Genomic DNA, 18,163 nt, shown 5'->3' with positions numbered 1-18,163 from the left:
TGTTGTTAGCAGTTCTTGGCGATCTTTGGCTTGTCCCTGCGTCATCCCAGTCTCTGCCTCTTTCATCACATGCTCTTCCCCTGCAAGTCTCTGTGTCTCTTCTCTTATACAGACCTACGCATTGGATTTAGGGTCCACTCTAATAGGGTGTGACCTCATCTTAACTTGACGGCGTCTGCAAAGACCCTATTTCCAAATAAGGTCACAGTCACAGGTACCAGGGGGGAGGACCTCAGCACCTCGTAGAGAGACACAGTTCAACCCACAACTTGGGCAGCACCTATTTCAATTTACAGAGAATTTTAAAGGTACCTAAATGGCCAAAAATCCCCAGATTAAGCCTTGATGGTGGCATATTGCTGTCCTCACCAAGGAACTTTCCAGACTGGCACTGGCTTCCTCTGGCTCGTGACTCCTTGAATGTGACTTGAATGAGATGAGTTTCATAATAACGTACTAGATTTGGAAAATTTAGTACCCCCCTCAACAAAAAGTGTGAAGTCTTTCTTTAATATATTTCTATATTGATTCCATATTGAAATGATAATATTTTGGAAATACTACCTTATTAAAATTATTTTTATAATCTAAAAATTGCCTGCAATTATAATTCCAGACCACAGAGGAAAAGTAAACACAAGAATGTACAGAAAAATAGAGCGTGGGTCAAAGTGAATGTGAAATGCAATCAATATACGTGACAGAACGCAACTAGTATGGGGGCCTGGCACATAGTAGGTGTTCAGTTAATATTCACTTCCCTCTCCCTTACCGATGAGTGGTGGGCCTGTTGTGGGCGGGATATGTCTCGAGACCTGGTGATCAGGAAAGACTTCCTCAGTGATTTAGCACATGGGCTGTTTTGACTTCAGCTCCGGGGGTCCGTAGGAGATTTTAGGCCTAATAGCCATCATGTGCCAGCAACACACTGAGGCGTATTAACCCCTGATTCCTTTGACAGCCCTGTGAGGGAAGAGTGTGGTTGTGCCCCATTTACAGATGGAGACACTAGAGTCCCAAGATGCAAGGTGACTTGCCCAAGGTCACTCACCAGTAGGTGATGGAACCAGGTTTTCAACGTGGCTCCAACAACAGTGGAGGTCGGGGGCTCCGGCCCACTGTGAGACCCCCCTCTCTCGTTGCCCATGGAACATCTGTTCTTGCCCCTGAGACCTTCAAGAATCTCGCTCCCCTTTGCCACGCCCTACGGGTGCCTGCAGGTCTGAGCCCATCTCTGGGAGCAGCAGAGACCAGAAATACCCTAACTGGGAAGGGCCATTTGGAGCCCCCCGGGGGTTCTCAAGTCCTATGAAGTCAAGCAGGTGACAGACACGAGGGAGGGGTCCAGCCACTGGGCCTGGCCAGCTGCTGCCAGGTGGGAACGTGGCCCCTCCCCACGGCCATACGTCCCAGGAGTGAATGCAGTGTGATGGCCAAGAACATGGGCTCCGAACCGTCTCAGCGCTTCTTACCCACCTCCAGACCCCTCTCAGCCTCCATGCCCGTGGCTGTAAAATGGGGTTAACAGTGGTTCCTGCTTCCTGTGGTTGCAATGAGGAGCGAGCAGGTTTGTGGGAAATGTAACCCCCACCGTGCCGGGTGCCTGCTAAATGCCCAATAAAAGCCAGCTGTTATTTTCTTTCATAAGAAGCTAAAATCTATATTTTTATGGAAAATCTTCCAGTTTTTAAATATAGACCCATAATTTCAACTTTTACAAACTGGAGGTAAACCGGTGTGGTTCCTGGGGTGCCAGCTCGCGACCTCCGTTTAGAATTTTGCTACCAGGAGGTGGCGTCCTGCAAGATGTTTGCTCTGCCCCAGGCCTGGCTGGTGGGATCGGGTTGATGAACGTGCTGGAAGGATGGACAGGTGAATAGATGGATGAATAAATGAATAATGGATAGATAGATGAATGCATAAATGGGTGGATGAATGAATGAATGAGCAAAGGTACACACCAACAAATGAATAAATAAGTGCACTGATGAATGAACTAAGGAATGAATGAACTATTGAGTGCACTAATGAATGAACAAACCGATGAATATATGAAAGAGTGAATGAACAATAAATAGACAAATGAATGCAATTGAAGGTTCAGGCATTTTAGAAGATACAGTCAGCACCCAAGTTGAGTTCCGTCCTTCCTCCCAAACCTGCTCCTCAGTGGATGGGAGTTCTGCCGCTCCAAGTGCTCAAGCCAAAAATCTGAGCTCCTCCCTCTCTCTTACACCCACACTAATCCATCAGTAAATGCTGAAGTTTACCTTAAATGATGTGTCTCAAATCTGCCTGCCCTTCATTCTTCTCAGCCATGACAGAGTCCAGTGCCCGTCATCATTTGCCGGGACTAGTGCAATAGCCTCCTCGATGACTTCAGAGTTCCTGCCGTGCCCTCTAAAGCCTGTTCCTCCCACAGCAGCCAGAGGGCGCCTGTGAGCACCTGGGTCAGGGCACCCTCCCTGTTCTGAACCCTCCCTGGCTCCCACCTCACTCAAAGCAAAAGCCAAAGTCCTTCCTGAGACACGGGCCCTTCATAAACCACCTTGTCACCTCCCTGCCCTCACCTCCTCCCTCTCTCTTCTCAGCCACTCCACTCTAGCTATAATATCCTCCTTATGCTGTTTGCCAAATACGTCAGGCAGGCACATTCCTGCCTCAGGACCTTGGCGCTTGCTCTCTAATCAGCCTAAGATACTAAGGTGACTTAGGTCAATACCTCAACCTTGGAACATTTGAATTAATAGTGAGCCTTCCCTGTGGTCCCTCCTGGGGCTCCCAAGCCCCTTACTCTGCTTTACTCTTTATTTTTTCCAAAGGACTTTGCACCTTTCATTACACTATTAACTATTTTTATTATATTATGGTTGCTGTCTATCTCCCCCACTGGAGCATCTGTCCCAGGATGATAAGACTCTGTCTGTTAACTAGAGTATTCTGAGTAGAGCCTGGAACACAGTAGGTGCTTCATAGATGCTTAAGAGCCAAAACCTGTGCAGGCAGAGAGCACAGCTGGTTCATTACTCAGCAATCATTTCTAAAGTGAAGAGTCCATGGAAAACTAGGGTCCTATCCATGCCTCCTCCTGGAGGCTTTCCAGGCATGCTCCATGCAGTTTTGTTTTCTACCCCTGCACTGGGGGTCCTGAGCAGAGGCTCTGCCTCATCCTGCCCCATGGCATGACTCCCAGAGGCATCAGATGTCGCCAAGAGCAGGAGACACAGAAGGTCGGGTATGGCAACGAGAGCCATCAGGCCCCCTGCTGACACCCTGAGTTCTCATCGGTTATTTCCAACACCACTATTTCCAGGGACGTCTCCTTCTCGTAAGCTCCATCTCTGGAAAGCTAAGGCCTTGGGTCACTATGGTTCCATTGGGCCAGAGAGCTTGTTGGGGAAGCTAATGGATCCCCTGGCCACAGCCCGTACTTGGGCCACGCGTTGGTTTATTTCCTCCACAGGAACACCCTGACACTCTCCATCCTTTCCCTGGCAGGGTCTCCCTTTGCCCGAGCCAGCATTAAAAGTGCCAAGCTGGAGAACTCGACTTTTTTTCACAAAAAGGAGAGGAGGGTGCGTTTCTACATCCGCCGCATGGTCAAAACTCAGGCCTTCTACTGGACTGTGCTCAGTCTGGTAGCCCTCAACACGCTGTGTGTTGCTATCGTTCACTACAACCAGCCCGAGTGGCTCTCCGACTTCCTCTGTGAGTACCCCCTGGTCCTCCCGCCGCGGGCTCTCCGGCCCCTTCCTCACGCCTGTTTTCCAGCTCCCCTTCTCTGGCAGTGTGTGTTCCTTCTTTGGTCCTTGATGAATCTGCCTTTTCATTTGTCATGTCTCCAACTCGGTTTGGTGCTGATGTTGCTGCAGCCACAATGACAGGCTCCAACTTTTGGGGGCCTGAGAGCTGGAAACTGGAATTCAGGCCACCAAACGCTTCTGTGATCCCTTTCTAAGAGAAACACATAGGGGTGCTGGTGAAGAAAGTCTTGGAAGGGAGGACAGAGAGAGGTAGAGACTGCAAGCCAAAATAGAGATAAAAATATACATGTAATTCCTAGGTGCATCTCTGGAAATGTTAAAATAAGTAATTTGTGGTTGAGAGACAGGGGTGTCTTAGGGACAAAAAGTGGATGGATTTTCTCTGCTCGTTTCTGACTCTGCTTCTCCCCTCTTCTAACAAACCTCCTGCTTCTTTCCCCTTTCCTCTCCTGCTCTATTTTACTTTCTTGTGTCTGGGATTCATTCCTGGATGAATCCATTTTGTTGGAAGATGCGTTCCAACAAACGTAAGAGCATCTTGCTCTCTCAGTGGGTACCGGGACCCCCAAGGCTTTGCCCTTCTGGGCCTATTCCCAGATTCCAGGAATTAGCTTGAGATATCAAAATTGATGGCCAGGTGGGATTGAACAGAAGCTGTGAAAAGTAGGGAGACCTCTGACCAGGATTTAAAAAGTAAAGAGCTGTGAAAAATCAATAAGAGGCTCGTGGCTAGGCAGCGAGAAAGGCAAGGAGATGCCCTGGCTCTGTCTTGTGGGCCCTGAGTGAGGACCTCACAAACCATTTTCCCTGCTGGCTGCCCTTGCCCTGCATCTGCTGGCTTTTCTGACTCAGGTCTATGGATTCTCTGCCCTTCTGGCGTTGTTCAGACTTGACCCAGACAGCCACTGGAGACAGTCGGGTCTTCAGCCTAGAGAAGCCTAGGAGCCTGGTCCAAGTCACCGTCTCCTTGTCACCCTCATTGTTTCCAGTCACGTTGGCTGACCTTCCCAGGACACCCCCCCAGGGGCCAGTTCTCCTTCCGAGAGCCCTGACCTAGTTCCAACCTTAGTAATTGCATCTAGTCCCGCTAGAGTCTCTTACAAATGAGGACTCTCTACTTCTAGTCTTAACCTCCTCTGATAGTCTATTTTTAATCTGCCATATTCTCCCCGGTAAGCACCTTGCTCTGTCTGTCCTGGTTCAGGGAGAAAGGGTTGGAACTTTCTGCCCTGGGCTGTGTCTGTAAAGGTGCTTTCATTATCCCCAGTTGAGAAAACTGAGACACAGAGAAGTTAAGTAACTTGCCCAGGGACACACAGCTAGTTTGAGATTTGACCTCAGACTCCAAGCTGTCTGATGGCAGATCTCTGCCCTGGCCACCAGATGACCTGGGTTCTCAATGGCTGCCTCTAGCTTGCCCTGTGACCTCGGAGAAGCCATTAACATATCCATCAATAGAAGACATCTCCGATTATAAGACACTCTTTTATTTTTTGCACCACTAAGAAAGAAAACAATGCTGCTCTTTAAACCGGGACTTGCTGCCCTGGCTGGTAGCTCAGTGGATTGAGTGCCGGCCTGTGGACCAAAGGGTTGCTGGTTTAATTCCCAGTCTAGGGCACATACCTGGGTTGCAGGGGGCACGCGAGAGGCAACCACACATTGATGTTTCTCTCCCTCCCTTCCTCTCTCTAAAAATAAATAAAATCTTTAAAAAAATAAAATAAACTAGGACATGCTGATTTTAAGATGCACCCCAATTTCAGAAATATCAGAATGTGAACAAAAATGTATGTCTTAGAATCAATGAAGTATAGCAGTTTCTCTGAGCCTCAAACTCCTCATCTGTACTTGGTGGAAATTGGATTCAATAGCTCAGAAGTTCCTTCCAGACCCACCAACGCCACGGACAATTCTCTCAAATCTTAATGCATCACCAGCTATCATGTTTCCATGGTAACTGGGGAACAAGCATCTTGGAAACTCTTAAGTCTTCGCAGAGTTGCATCTGGTGGTTCTTGGAATGTACCAGATGTTACAGACAGATTTTCCATACTGATATTTTCATCTTGGAGGTGCTGGAGACCCTAGACTTTCCTTCGGACATTAGGAGCTCCCTCGAGTCCTGGAAACTAAGGGAATGTTTTGGTAAGATGACTGGATAGGACTTGTCAATTCGGACCATCTCTCAAAAGAACGATAAAACAAACACCCTTGACCTTCAAATAGAATTAGCTCTGTGACCCAAATTTAAATTCTTGGAAGGGTGAGTCCTCTCCCTTCCCTTTTTGCATGCTATCTTCCCCCAGAAGCACTCGCTGCCTCTGCCTTCCATCTGTTGGATGAGTACCCACACCCTCCCTGAACCTTCATCTTCCTGCCCCACTAAGAAGCGCTGTCAGAAAAAGACCTAATATTAGACATTTCTTGGCCAGTGAAAAAATACCCATGTGCTGTCTCTCCCACAGGCATTTTCACCATGTGCTTTCTCACCCAAAAACAAAAGGCTTTGTCCTGCTCCCGGCTTTTAGGCATCAGCAAGACAAGAGTCCCAGGGGATGTCAGGCAGGCTTTCCAAGTTGGGAGAAGCCCCTCCTCAGACTAGTTCCCTGTGATACTGCAACTAAATCTCTAACACAAGGGACTTACAAATAGGACACCGTTATGGTTTCTATTTCTATGATTTTTCCTTCAGAACTCAGGCATATAACAGTGGACATCATTCTTAGATTATGACATACTGGCATTGTAGGCCAGCCATTGTTATTTTGTTAGTTAGCCAGTTAGTTAGTTGTTAGTTAGCCAGTTACTTCATTCATTTTTTGTTCGTTAGTTTTTAAGGTGTAGTAAACTCCCAGGAACCAGCCACTCAACACAAACCTAGGTCCTTAGCGATAACCTACATCCAACTCTTCTCATCGAACCAGAGCAACAACTACAAGATAAAGACCTGCTGAACTATGTCTCCTTTTAAGATTGGCCTGGGGTTGGCTGGTTGCTGGGTGGGGGACAGTTGCCACTCCTCCCCATTAACAGAGGGGTGGGGGGACTTTCGTGGAAAGGAAGCCCTGCGTGATCTTTGGCCAAGGCCACCAAAGACCATCCAGGCAAGGGACAGGTCGGTATTGACAGGAAAGTTAGAGCCACCTGACTTTGTAACCCCCCTCGACAAAACTAACCTCCTGTCTGTTTTCCCCCCTCTCCCTTGTAGACTATGCAGAATTCATTTTCTTAGGACTCTTTATGTCCGAAATGTTTATAAAAATGTACGGGCTTGGGACACGGCCTTATTTCCACTCTTCCTTCAACTGCTTTGACTGTGCGGTGAGTGCCCTGGTTTCTAAGGAATTCATTTCTCCTGCTCTTGCTGAGCATGGCTGATGCCTGGGGACGTCGGAAAGGGAGAAGCAGGGTCACCCTGGGTGCGAGAGACTCGGCTGCATGCAATAGGAATAAGAGGACCGCCTCAAACATTGGGCATAGGCCCCTAGAACTGTCTGCCACTGCCGGTGGAAGGGCAGATGTGTGGCCTGTCTTTGGAACGGGGGTGGCCTGGCCATGCCACTGCTGGGGATCCACCCCAGAGAAACTTACACAGACGCTCCGGAGACACAGACAAGAATGTTCTGTGTGGCCTTGCTTGTAATTGTCCCAAACCAAATGACCCCAAATATCCCTTTGCGGGAGAATGGTTAAGTGAGTGGTGTCGTAGCCGCAGGGGGAATTCTCCACAGCAGTGAGAGGCAAGCCACCTCGGCGGCTCCCGTGGGCCACACCGCGCCACGGGAGGCGGCCCCTGACGAAGGCGGCCCCGACCGTGTGGGCCGTTCTGCCTGGCAAGGGCCCCGTGGACAAAGCTCTGCTGGATTGGTTGGGAGTGACACTTGAATACTTTAAAAAGGCAAAGACCTCCAAAGTGTCATGATAAGCAAAAGAAACTGGACACAAAAGGTCACATATTGCATAATTCCATTTATATGAAATATCCGGAACAGGCAAATCCATAGAGACAGAAAAGAGATCAGTGGTTGCCAGGGGCTGGGGTCTCCTTTGAGGGTGATGGAAATGTTCTGGAACTAGAGGTGATGATTGTACAGCATTGCAAATAAATGTTGCCGAGGAATTGCACGCTTATAATCATTAATTTTAGTCCTGGCTGGTGTGGCTTGGTTGGTTGGAGCATCGTCCCATCCACCAAAAGGTTGAGGATTCAATGTGTCTCTCACATCAGTGTTCCTCATCTTTCTCTCTGTCTCTCTCTCTCTCTCCCCCCATCCCTTTTTCTTTCTCTCCAAAAGCAATTTTTAGGAAAGGTTAATTTTATATTATGTGAATTCCACCTCAACTTTTTTTAAATCAAGGAAATGGTTATTGCAAAATTCAGGATGGTGCCCTGGCCTGTTGTGGCTCAGTTGGTTGGGCGTCATCCCGCAAATCAAAAGGTCACGGGTTCATTTCCCAGTCAGGGCACATGCCTGGTTGTGGGTTTGATTTCCGGTAAAGGGCACATGCCTAGGTTGTGGGTTCATTCTCCGTCCAGGTGCCCACGAAAGACAACCAGTCAGTGTTTCTTTCTCACATCGATGTTTCTCTCCCTCTCTTCCTCCCTCCCTTTGCCTCTCTCTAAAATCCATAAGCATGTCCTCGGGCGAAGAGTAAAACACAAATTCAGGATGGTGCTAATGTCTAAGGGGTCCCTAGAGGCTTCAGGGTGCTGACATGTCCTATATCTCACATCGGTGGCGGCTGCATGGGCACTCATTTTGTAATTATCTGTTTCGGGAATTCTTAGCTCTCCTCAGCTGTTAATAAATAAAAATAGAGAAGGAACGAGGTGTGTCTGAGACTGTCACCCTGCCTGCATTTGAGGATGGGAGTTGGGTTGGACTCCTGCAAGGTTCAGGCCCAGGGCACATTTGCAAGGACTCTGGACTTGAGAGCAGATCCTGTGTTTTAGGTCATCATCGGGAGCATCTTTGAGGTCATCTGGGCCGTCATAAAACCCGGCACATCCTTTGGAATCAGCGTGTTACGAGCCCTCAGGTTATTGCGTATTTTCAAAGTCACAAAGTAAGTCTTTGGTGGGAGGCAGGGATGGGCATGGGGGCCAGCAGGAGTGGGGCACCTGCCACATGTTGGGAAGGGCAGGCTCAGCTGCTGCCACCCTGGCCCAGCCTAACCTCTCACCCCCACCCCCGGCCTCTGTTGGCAGGTACTGGGCGTCTCTCAGGAACCTGGTCGTCTCTCTTCTCAACTCCATGAAATCCATCATCAGCCTGTTGTTCCTCCTCTTCCTGTTCATCGTCGTCTTTGCACTTTTAGGAATGCAGCTCTTTGGCGGCCAGTAAGTGCTCCGCAGCTTCTCCGACTTCTGCTCCCCCGGGGTCTGGCCCAGGGGCTCCTCCAGCCCCCACACGCCAAACTCAGCGCGTCCAGAGACGCAGGCCTGCCTTCTTCATGCCAACTGCCCTTCTTGTGGCCCGGCTGCCCTGTGCACTCACCCAGACGGGCAGGGCCCTGGCTACCACCCAGGTGTCCTTCTGGGGGACAGAGACTGGAGATGTTGCCCTGGAAACAAGATGCTGAGCCACACCCTCACAACGCCTAGGGCGGGGCCCATGGGAAATGTCTGCGTTCTCCCCGCAGGTTTAATTTCGATGAAGGGACTCCTCCTACCAACTTCGACACCTTCCCAGCAGCAATAATGACGGTGTTTCAGGTATGACCTTCACCCAGCCCTGCGCCGCGCAGGCCGGAGAGCGCCAGAGGCCGGAGGCAGAGGGAGAGGGAATGCAGGCAGCGCCCTTGCTGGGGTCTCCACAGGAAGGAGTGGGGAGGCAGGGGAGCAGGTTTAGGATGGGCCAGGCTGAATGATTTCAGCCGCTCAGGGGCGTCGATGCTGTCCTGAGCTGTCTGGTGCCTGGCCCTGGGGTGATTCGGGCAGAGAACGCTGGCTTTGAGTGTAAGAGCCTGTAGAGCAAGTGGTTGAGGTGCAGGCCCTGGATTGGTTAATGTGTATTTGAAAAGTATGTGCGTGGGCAACTTGTTCGCTGTCTCCAGGAATTAGCTAGCCCTGACTCCCTCCAGAGTCAGCAAGGCCCCAGATGCCAGAGCATCAGAACATAGAAAGTAAAAGACACAGCTACCACCCCATCCTCTCCAAGATTTCCAGAAACCCCATTCCCATATTCCAGAGCAAAGATGTTGACCCTGGGAGATCTCCCCAAGCCAGCTCCACACCCATGTGGGCACATGTCCTGAGGACTGGGACTGGCCCGGTGGGACCTCCGGAGCCTTTCCAGTGTGTTCTGTCTCCTTAGAGGACGGACAGTGTATGGAAAATGGGACTTGACCTGCCCCCTTTTCCTGTGGGGTTAATTTATAAATGAGACCCCAAATGGGGTTTAGAAAGAGGACCATTCATGAAGTGAAGTTCCGGCCCCTCCCATTCATGATTCGGTAGTAGTCACCGCTACCCACAGATCCTCTGCACAGCGGTTCTGGCCCAAGAGCGGTTCTGTCCCCCAAGGCCACTTGGAAGCATTTCAGGTTGTCACAACTGCAGGGGTGGGTGCTACTGGCATCTAGTGGGAGGAGGCCAGGGCTGCTGCTCGATGCCCACCCCAGAGGGTGATGGCCCCCAGTGTCGGCATTGCCGAGGCTGAGGAACCCTGTGTTGGCAGATGGGTGGTTCCGGAGTTCTTTCACATTGACTCGATCCTCATGGAAATATCATGAAGGAGGAGGGAGGAGGCCTTTTTAACGATCATGTGGACATCAGACATGTGTCCCCTCAGTCTTGCCATAAGCACCTGCTGGCAAAGCCTTCTCCGGTCGCCAGCACCCGCCCTGCCACGGGCACAGCAGCCCAGAAGGACCAGTGCAGATGTTTCTTAAACCACAGACATTTCCTTCTCACAGTTCTGGAGGCGGAAAGTGATGGTCAAGGTGGCCGCAGGATGGTTCCCAGTGAGGAGCCTTTTCCTGGCCAGCAGACAGGCCTTCTCGATGTGTCCTCACGCAGGAGACAGAGCGAGAGAGGCAGCGAGAGCGCCCGAGCTGTGTGGTTTCTCTTCTTACAAAGGCTCTAATCCCATCGTGAGGGCCCCACCCTTCTGCCCTCATCTAACCGTAATTACCTACCATTTCTAGATATCATCACACGAAGGCTGAGATCTTCAACATACAAATTTAGGGGGCACAGCTCAGTCCCTAGCAGTTCCCCCCGTCACATCAGTGAAGACAGTTCCCAAAGCCTGTGACTCCCCCAGGGGTCCCCTTTTCCTAGAAGCTGGGCTGAGAGCCCCTCACTGCACAGATGGCCAGGTTTGGACCCCACAGCTGCGTCTCCAAGGGGCCCGTGGCTGAGGGGGGGGTTGGCTGTGTGTTTCTCTCTCCCTTTCAGATCCTGACAGGCGAGGACTGGAACGAGGTCATGTACGATGGCATCAAATCTCAGGGCGGCGTACAGGGCGGCATGGTGTTCTCCATCTACTTCATTGTGCTGACGCTCTTCGGGAACTGTATCCTCCATTGGGGGGCCATGGGGACACGCCTGGGTGGGAGCGCAAGGGAGGGGGTCAGGAGACCCAGATGCCAGGGACCACGTGGCAGTGCTTTCCCTGACTCTGCCGTCCGCAGACACCCTCCTGAACGTGTTCTTGGCCATCGCGGTGGATAATTTGGCCAACGCCCAGGAGCTCACCAAGGTGCAGTTGGTGGGAGAATGCTTCCTTGGCAAAGTGACCACCTGCTCGTGGCAGATCAGGACCATGCTGGGCATGTGGGGACAGGGACAGGGTCAGAGCTTTTGCCCTGGATGCACGGTGCCAGGGAGGAGGCGCTGCCTCCCCACTCAAACAGACTGTCCCTAGTCAAGTGGATTCGGCAGCAGAGGAGGTGGGAGAGGGTGAGGCACCGGGGTGGCAGGAAACAGATGGCAAACTCCACCGAGTACCCGTGGGTAAACAGCAGACAGTCTCGGGGGACCTCCTAGGAACACTGCAGCCCCCAGGCTCACGGCACTGTCACTCTAGACCTGAAAGGATGGGACAGATGGAGAATAACCCACACAGGGTCCTGAGGCTTGATGTCTGTCCCTGTGAGCCTGGCAGCTGGCGGACCTCGCCACTGATGGCTAGCAGCGAAGCATGCTGATCCTCGTGTGGGTGCCAGACATTGCTGTTACCACCTTTTTGCAGAAGGGGAAACTGAGGCTCAGGAAGACAAAGTCACCGGTCCCAGCTAGGGTGATGATAGCAGCTGCTGTTAATGGCATTGCACGATGCATGGCAGGTGCTCAGCACAGTTTCTGGCATGCATTCAGTGCTCACTAAAAGGAGCCTTTGTTAGTCACTGGGCATGAGCCAGGCCCTGGACCTAGAGCTCTCATTTTATGAAGCTGGTAAAGAGGAGGCTGGGACTCGAACCCAGGCCTGGCAAGCTCCAGAACCCAAGTTCTTGACTTACACACCCTGTTACTTTCATTCAAGCCCCAGATGGGCAGGTAACGATAAAAATAGTAACAACTCCAGAAGTGCCATTGTCCTTTTATGCCAGGCACCAGGAAACATGACCGGGAGTTACTGTTGCCCCATTTCACAGATGGGGAAACTGAGACCCAGAAAGGTTAAGTAACCTTGCTACATAGCTAGGAACTGAAAAAGCAGCCATGTGACCCCCCTCAAAGATCAGAAAAGAGAGAACAGAGGACATTAGGTCAAAAGAGAATTTAGGGGGTGGGGAGTGAGAAGCAGCCCAGTTTTCCCCCACGGTCGGTGATGATGAATTCTCAGGGGCAAACCTGGTGCCGGGTGCCCCTGTGGGCAGCCGGGTCCACCTCACATAGGCACAGAGGAGGCAACACTGCCCCCGGGGACACAGCTCACATCCCCGGGGTAGCCCACCAGCGGCGCCGCGGGAATGGCCTCGCAGGCTGCGTGCACAGCGGAAGCCGAGTGCCTTCTTGCAATTTGAGGAGGGGGCGGAGTCAGGAACAAAGGCATGTTAGGAGCCAGCAGCGTCCACCCTGAACTTTTCCCCAGCGGCCCCATCCCCTCAGGAGGACGTGTCCCGAGCCTTCCCCCCTAGCCCAGGAGGACCAGGCCTGGGGCCTCCCGCAGCTCCTGGCCCCAGCGCCTCCGCCCGAGGTGTCCAGGATGTGTGCATGAAACTGAACCGGGCTGAGCAGACGTTGCCAGCACTCCATCTGCTGAACCTGGCAGGAGGGAGAGAGAGTTTCCCAGGCCCAGCTCCGACTGGGGGTGGGGTGGGGGGGAACGGAAGTCTCCACCACTACAAACACACGGCCCGGGCCTGGCCACCAGGGAGCCAGCCGGCACGGCTGCTCTGGGACCTGATCCAGCCATGAGCTCATCCAAGTCACTGGGGAGAGGGGACGCTGGGGGCGGGGGAGGGGGGAAGGAGCAGAGGGAGCAAGGCAAGCCCATCACCTGTGAGGTATAAGCATTCCCTGGGCCCACGTTCTTTCCTTCACTTATTCTACGAGCATATCTTAGGCGTTTACTATGTGTCAGGCGCCCACAAGCCCCTGATAAGTTTTTAGCTCATTTCATCCTCACAGAAATCCCAGAGCCCCTTCTCAAAGCCCCATTTTATAGCACTTGTCGTTTATTCAAAAGCATTTATTGGGCACCTACTGTGAGCAAGGCCTGGTCTAGGGATACAGCCATGAACAAAATAGGCAGAAGTCCCTGCCCTCATGAGGCTGATATTTCAGTGGAAGAGACAGACAAGAAATGAATTTGTCAGGTGGTGGTAGGTGCCAAGGAAAAAAGTGAAGTAGAGAAAGTCAGAGCTGAATTCTTAGATACGGATGGTGAGGCACAGAGAGGTTAAGTGACTTGCCCAAGGTCACACAGCAGTAAATGGTGGAATTGGCATATGAATCCAAGTGGGTCTAGAATTTGTGCTCATAACCACATGCATTGGTACTTGAGCGTGTTTCCTTCTCACCTGGGAGCTTGTTGAAAATCCAGGTTCTAGGTCCCGGCCCAGGTTCTTTGGGGGTAGGGGGACCGGGAATCTGTATTTGCAGTGTTTCTGAGGAAGGTGGTCCAGGGGCCCAGCTCTGAGAAATGCTGAGTGTGGAACCGGGAGGAAGGAAGGTTTGCGGGAGCTAGGGGTCCGGCTGGGTCCCAGCGCCGCGTTGTCACTGACAGAGCGTGTCCTGATCTGACCTTTTCCAAGCTGGTGAGATTGCCCCTTGGCCCAGTGATCCCAGCACAGGGAACCAGGGCCCTAGGGCCCCGCGACTTTCTTATTGGCAGGCTCATCTCTGGCGATTTCTTTCTCGTTGCTTTTTCTTTGCTTTTTCTTTGTTGGCTTTTCTGTTTTACGAATGAGGCCCTACATGAAGGCTGAAGAAGGATTTAAGGCCCCAAAACATCTTTTTCTGTATGTATTTTTAAAACATCTTCCCCATCCTCCTCCTTTCTGAACCTAACCGGCTGAGAATATAAGTTCCTCTCCCGATTTCCTTCCGGAAGCTGTTGGCAGTGCATGGGAAGGGCCACGGGATGCCAGATATTTCTGCACATCGGGGCTAGTCAGTGTTTTGGGGGTTGTCTTTTTTTCCCCCCAGTCTTGGTCCAGAGAGTTTAAATGGCCTGGGAAGTAGAATGAGAGGAAAATCTTTGCATTAATTTTCAGCTTGTTGAAACAGGGTGCAGAAAAATCTCCACTATGGAAAGGGAAGGGAATCTTTTTTTCTTTTCTTTTTCCTTCTGGCTGTGCTAATGTAGGGTTGTTAATAATGAGCTGAGGATCCAGCCTGTGCCTACGATAGTATACTGAACCGACCTTGGGCGTCTGGTGTCACTGACAGGGAGTGTCCTGACCGAAGGGCCTCAGCTCTGATTGGTCAAAACCAAGGCCAAACCTGTTTATAAATATTTCCAAAGGCGCCCCTGGTTAGCAGTAGGGTCAGACGTGAGGCCCCAAGGCCCAGTTCATGTTTTGTAAACAGGGATCCTTTGTGCCTTTCAGGATGAACAAGAAGAAGAAGAAGCAGCCAACCAGAAACTCGCCCTCCAGAAAGCCAAGGAGGTGGCAGAAGTGAGTCCTCTGTCCGCGGCCAACATGTCCATAGCTGTGTAAGTGCCCCTGGCTCCGGCTCGCTCCCCGGGCTCTCCAGCCTCTCCATCCGCCTAGGCAAGGGTCAGGGGGCAGGGCGGTCCCTGACAGCGCTGAGCTTTAGGAAGAGGCGCCCTTGCCCTCCCACTCACTTTTACACAATAAATAGATAACAGGTACCCACTTAACTGTGTGCCCAGCACTGTTCTAGCTGCTGAGGATACAAGTGTAGTGAGTGCTGAGGACGAAGAGAATTGTGATTTTTAAATATAGTTGTCAAGAGAGGCTTCCCTGAGCAGCTGACCAGGCCTGAGGGGAGCAGGTCTGAGGGAAGAGCACCCAGGCCGTGGGGACAGCGTATAGAAAGGCTCCGGGGCAGGAACATGCCCGGGGTGTTTAGGAGGCCAGTGTGACTGGAGTACAGTGAGCAAGGGGGGAGAGTGGGAAGAAATAAGGGCAGAGAGGTGACAGGGACAGATCATGCAGGACCTTGTGGACCATGGAGAAGACATAAATTTTTGCTCTGAGTCAGGTGGGAGCCACAGTGGGTTCTTGGGCAGAGGGACAGGACCTGACTCAGGTGCTCACAGGTGCCCTCTAGCTGCCATCAGGGGAACGGACTTGGGGTGGGGGCAGGAGCCAGGAAACCAGGTTGGGGTGACTGTGCTGGTCATGCAAAAGAGGCGGTGGGGGCTGGACCAGACTGGTGGCCAAGGAGGTGAGGGACACAGCTGAGTTCTGGACCGATGAAGTGGACAGAATTTGCCAGTGGATCTGAAGTGGTGAGAATGAAGGTGTCTTGACAGGGAGGTTTGTTGACACCAGTATTCTTAATGGTGCCGTAGCGGGGTGCCCCGGGGATCCTGCGCACTGTGGGGCAGTGCACCGTGGGACAGCGGGGAGGGGGCTTTCCTTCCCAAAGCAGAGGGAGGTGGCCGGGAAAGGGGAGCCCAAGAAGGTCCAGGCTCAAGCAGCCTGTGGAAGGTTGCTATCAAGGCGCACAGAGCCGCTGAAAAAATCTCTGCCCCGGGCAGGATGCCCGCCTCCCCAGCGCTCCCAGCATGCTTTGCCCCAGCGCTAAAGAGGCACTGCCTGTCGACTCCCAAGGGCCCACTCTGGCTCTCCTGGGACCCTGGACTTCCTGAGACCCAGAACTGAAGGGTCCTGCAGGCAGCGCAGGGGCCTCCCCAGCCTGCTCCAGGCCAGCGTCCTTTATGATCGGCTGTCTCGGAGGTTAAAATATTTTGGACATCAAGACTGCTTCCCAGGGTCATGTGCTACAATATACAGAGGACAGTAGGGACACCCACCCGGACTGAAACCTCCCCCTCCATCAACCAACATGCCCACCTGGGTCAAGACACCTCTGAGACCAAAATGTCCAACCAGGTTGAATTTTCCACACAGGTTGAGATAGCTACTTGGGCTGAGATTCTTACCTAGGCCAGGATGCCCATCTGAACAGAGGCGCCCACCTGGACAGAGACACCCATCCTGGTGGAGATGCCCACGTGGAACAAGACACCTACCTGGGTTGAGACTTCATAAACCCAAGTGTTCCATCAGGTGCAGCACCCAGCAGTGCTCTAACCTGTGCGCCCTTCCCTTACAGGAAGGAGCAACAGAAGAACCAGAAGCCAGCCAAGTCTGTGTGGGAGCAGCGGACCAGCGAGATGCGGAAACAGAACCTGCTGGCCAGCCGGGAGGCCCTATACAACGAGTTGGACCCCGATGAGCGCTGGAAAGCCACCTATGCCCGGCACCTGCGGCCTGACATGAAGACCCACCTGGACCGGCCACTGGTGGTCGATCCCCAAGAGAACCGCAACAATAACACCAACAAGAGCCGGGCAGCCGAGCCTGCGGTAGACCAGCGCCTGGGCCACCAGCGGGCCGAGGACTTCCTCCGGAAACAGGCGCGCTACCACGACCGGGCCCGGGACCCCAGCGGATCCACGGGCCTGGACGCACGGCGTCCCTGGGCGGGCAGCCAGGAGGCCGAGCTGAGCCGGGAGGGGCCTTATGGTCGAGAGTCAGACCACCACACCCGGGAGGGTGGCCTGGAGCCACCAGGGTTCTGGGAGGGTGAGGCTGAGCGGGCCAAGGCTGGGGACCCCCACCGGAGGCACACCCACCGGCCAGGCGGCAGCCGGGAGAGCCGCAGCGGGTCCCCGCGCACCGGAGCTGACGGGGAGCCCCGCAGGCACCGGGCCCACCGCAGGCCAGGCGACGAGGCCCTGGAGGACAAGGCCGAGCGGAGATCGCGGCACCGTGAGGGCAGCCGGCCAGCCCGGGGCGGCGAGGGCGAGGGCGAGGGTCCCGAAGGTGGCGAGCGGAGGCGGCGGCACCGGCATGGCGCTCCAGCCGCCTACGACATGGACACGCGGAGGGAGGACAAGGAGCGCAGACACCGGAGGAGGAAGTAAGTGGAGGCCACCTCAAATCTGGGCAAGGACAACGGTAGTAGTATCAACAGTCCAAGTGGCACCTGCTGTATACCTGCCACTCTCCTGAGCAACCCAGTCCTACCAACCCCGAGATAGACCCCACTGTCATCACCCCGGTTTGCAGATGGGGAAACTGAGTGGTGGGGCGACTGACCCAAGGTCACACTCCTAAGTGGCCTTGACGCCAGGCCATCTGATGCCAGAGTGGGCAGGCAGGTCATCATGCCCTCCTGTGTCTCAAGGAGACTCCACAAAACCCCCCAGAGGTAGACGGCTGCGTGGCCTTGGGCAAGTGACGTCACACCCTGGGCATAGTTCTCTCAGTCTGTAAATGGCGTCGTGGGAGCCCATGGCATAATGGGTCATTGCTGGAGTTAATGAGGCAATGTATGTATGCAAAGGGCCTGAACAGGCAGCTGCCACCTACGTGCTTGGTCCATGGAGACCATTTTTAGCTGTTAATGAGCAACCATCTTTTTACCTGACACTATTCCTGGGGGGATTGGAAGAGCCACTCCAGGCCCTCATCCCTGAAGGGAAAGCAGGACGTGAAGCTTTTGGAGGCACCTTCCGGCCAGCACTTTACCCAGACAGAAACAGCAGCCTTGTTTTTATAGTAACGCTTTGTTACACCCATAGACGGTCCTATGGAGACGCCACACCTAGCAGCCCAGGGACTTACATGTTGAAACTAACATTGTTCTTTTATTAATTAATATCCTCTTAGTCGTCCTTTAAGTCACCGGTATGGCATCCTATTGACTTTTTAAAGTGGTGTTGGAGTGGTTCTGTTACGTGACATACACAAGAGGCCAGCACTTCTCAAAATCAGGTGTGTGCCTGAGTGCCCGGGGATCA

The 18,163-nt window shown here is 52.8% G+C and overlaps 1 protein-coding gene across 4 annotated transcripts in view; it reads left to right on the top strand.

The window, feature by feature from the left end:
• The window catches only part of CACNA1A (calcium voltage-gated channel subunit alpha1 A), a 204,933-nt gene that overhangs the window by 119,507 nt on the left and 67,263 nt on the right, over positions 1 to 18,163 (top strand). For all 4 annotated transcript variants that reach the window (XM_054563540.1, XM_054563537.1, XM_054563538.1 and 1 more), the window contains exons 11-19: positions 3,499 to 3,708; positions 6,976 to 7,088; positions 8,722 to 8,834; positions 8,977 to 9,108; positions 9,411 to 9,483; positions 11,170 to 11,287; positions 11,406 to 11,473; positions 14,772 to 14,878; positions 16,471 to 17,280. In XM_054563540.1, coding sequence (XP_054419515.1) covers positions 3,499 to 3,708; positions 6,976 to 7,088; positions 8,722 to 8,834; positions 8,977 to 9,108; positions 9,411 to 9,483; positions 11,170 to 11,287; positions 11,406 to 11,473; positions 14,772 to 14,878; positions 16,471 to 17,280 — 1,744 coding nt within the window. The remainder of the gene's footprint in view (positions 1 to 3,498; positions 3,709 to 6,975; positions 7,089 to 8,721; positions 8,835 to 8,976; positions 9,109 to 9,410; positions 9,484 to 11,169; positions 11,288 to 11,405; positions 11,474 to 14,771; positions 14,879 to 16,470; positions 17,281 to 18,163) is intronic.

This window comes from Pteronotus mesoamericanus, unplaced genomic scaffold (genome assembly GCF_021234165.1).
Source record: "Pteronotus mesoamericanus isolate MK-2021 breed Mesoamerican mustached bat unplaced genomic scaffold, CSHL_Meso_final scaffold_827, whole genome shotgun sequence".
Classification (NCBI taxonomy): domain Eukaryota; kingdom Metazoa; phylum Chordata; class Mammalia; order Chiroptera; family Mormoopidae; genus Pteronotus; species Pteronotus mesoamericanus.
Note: the sequence above shows the minus strand (reverse complement) of the source record. Positions and strands in the feature narration are given on the sequence as shown.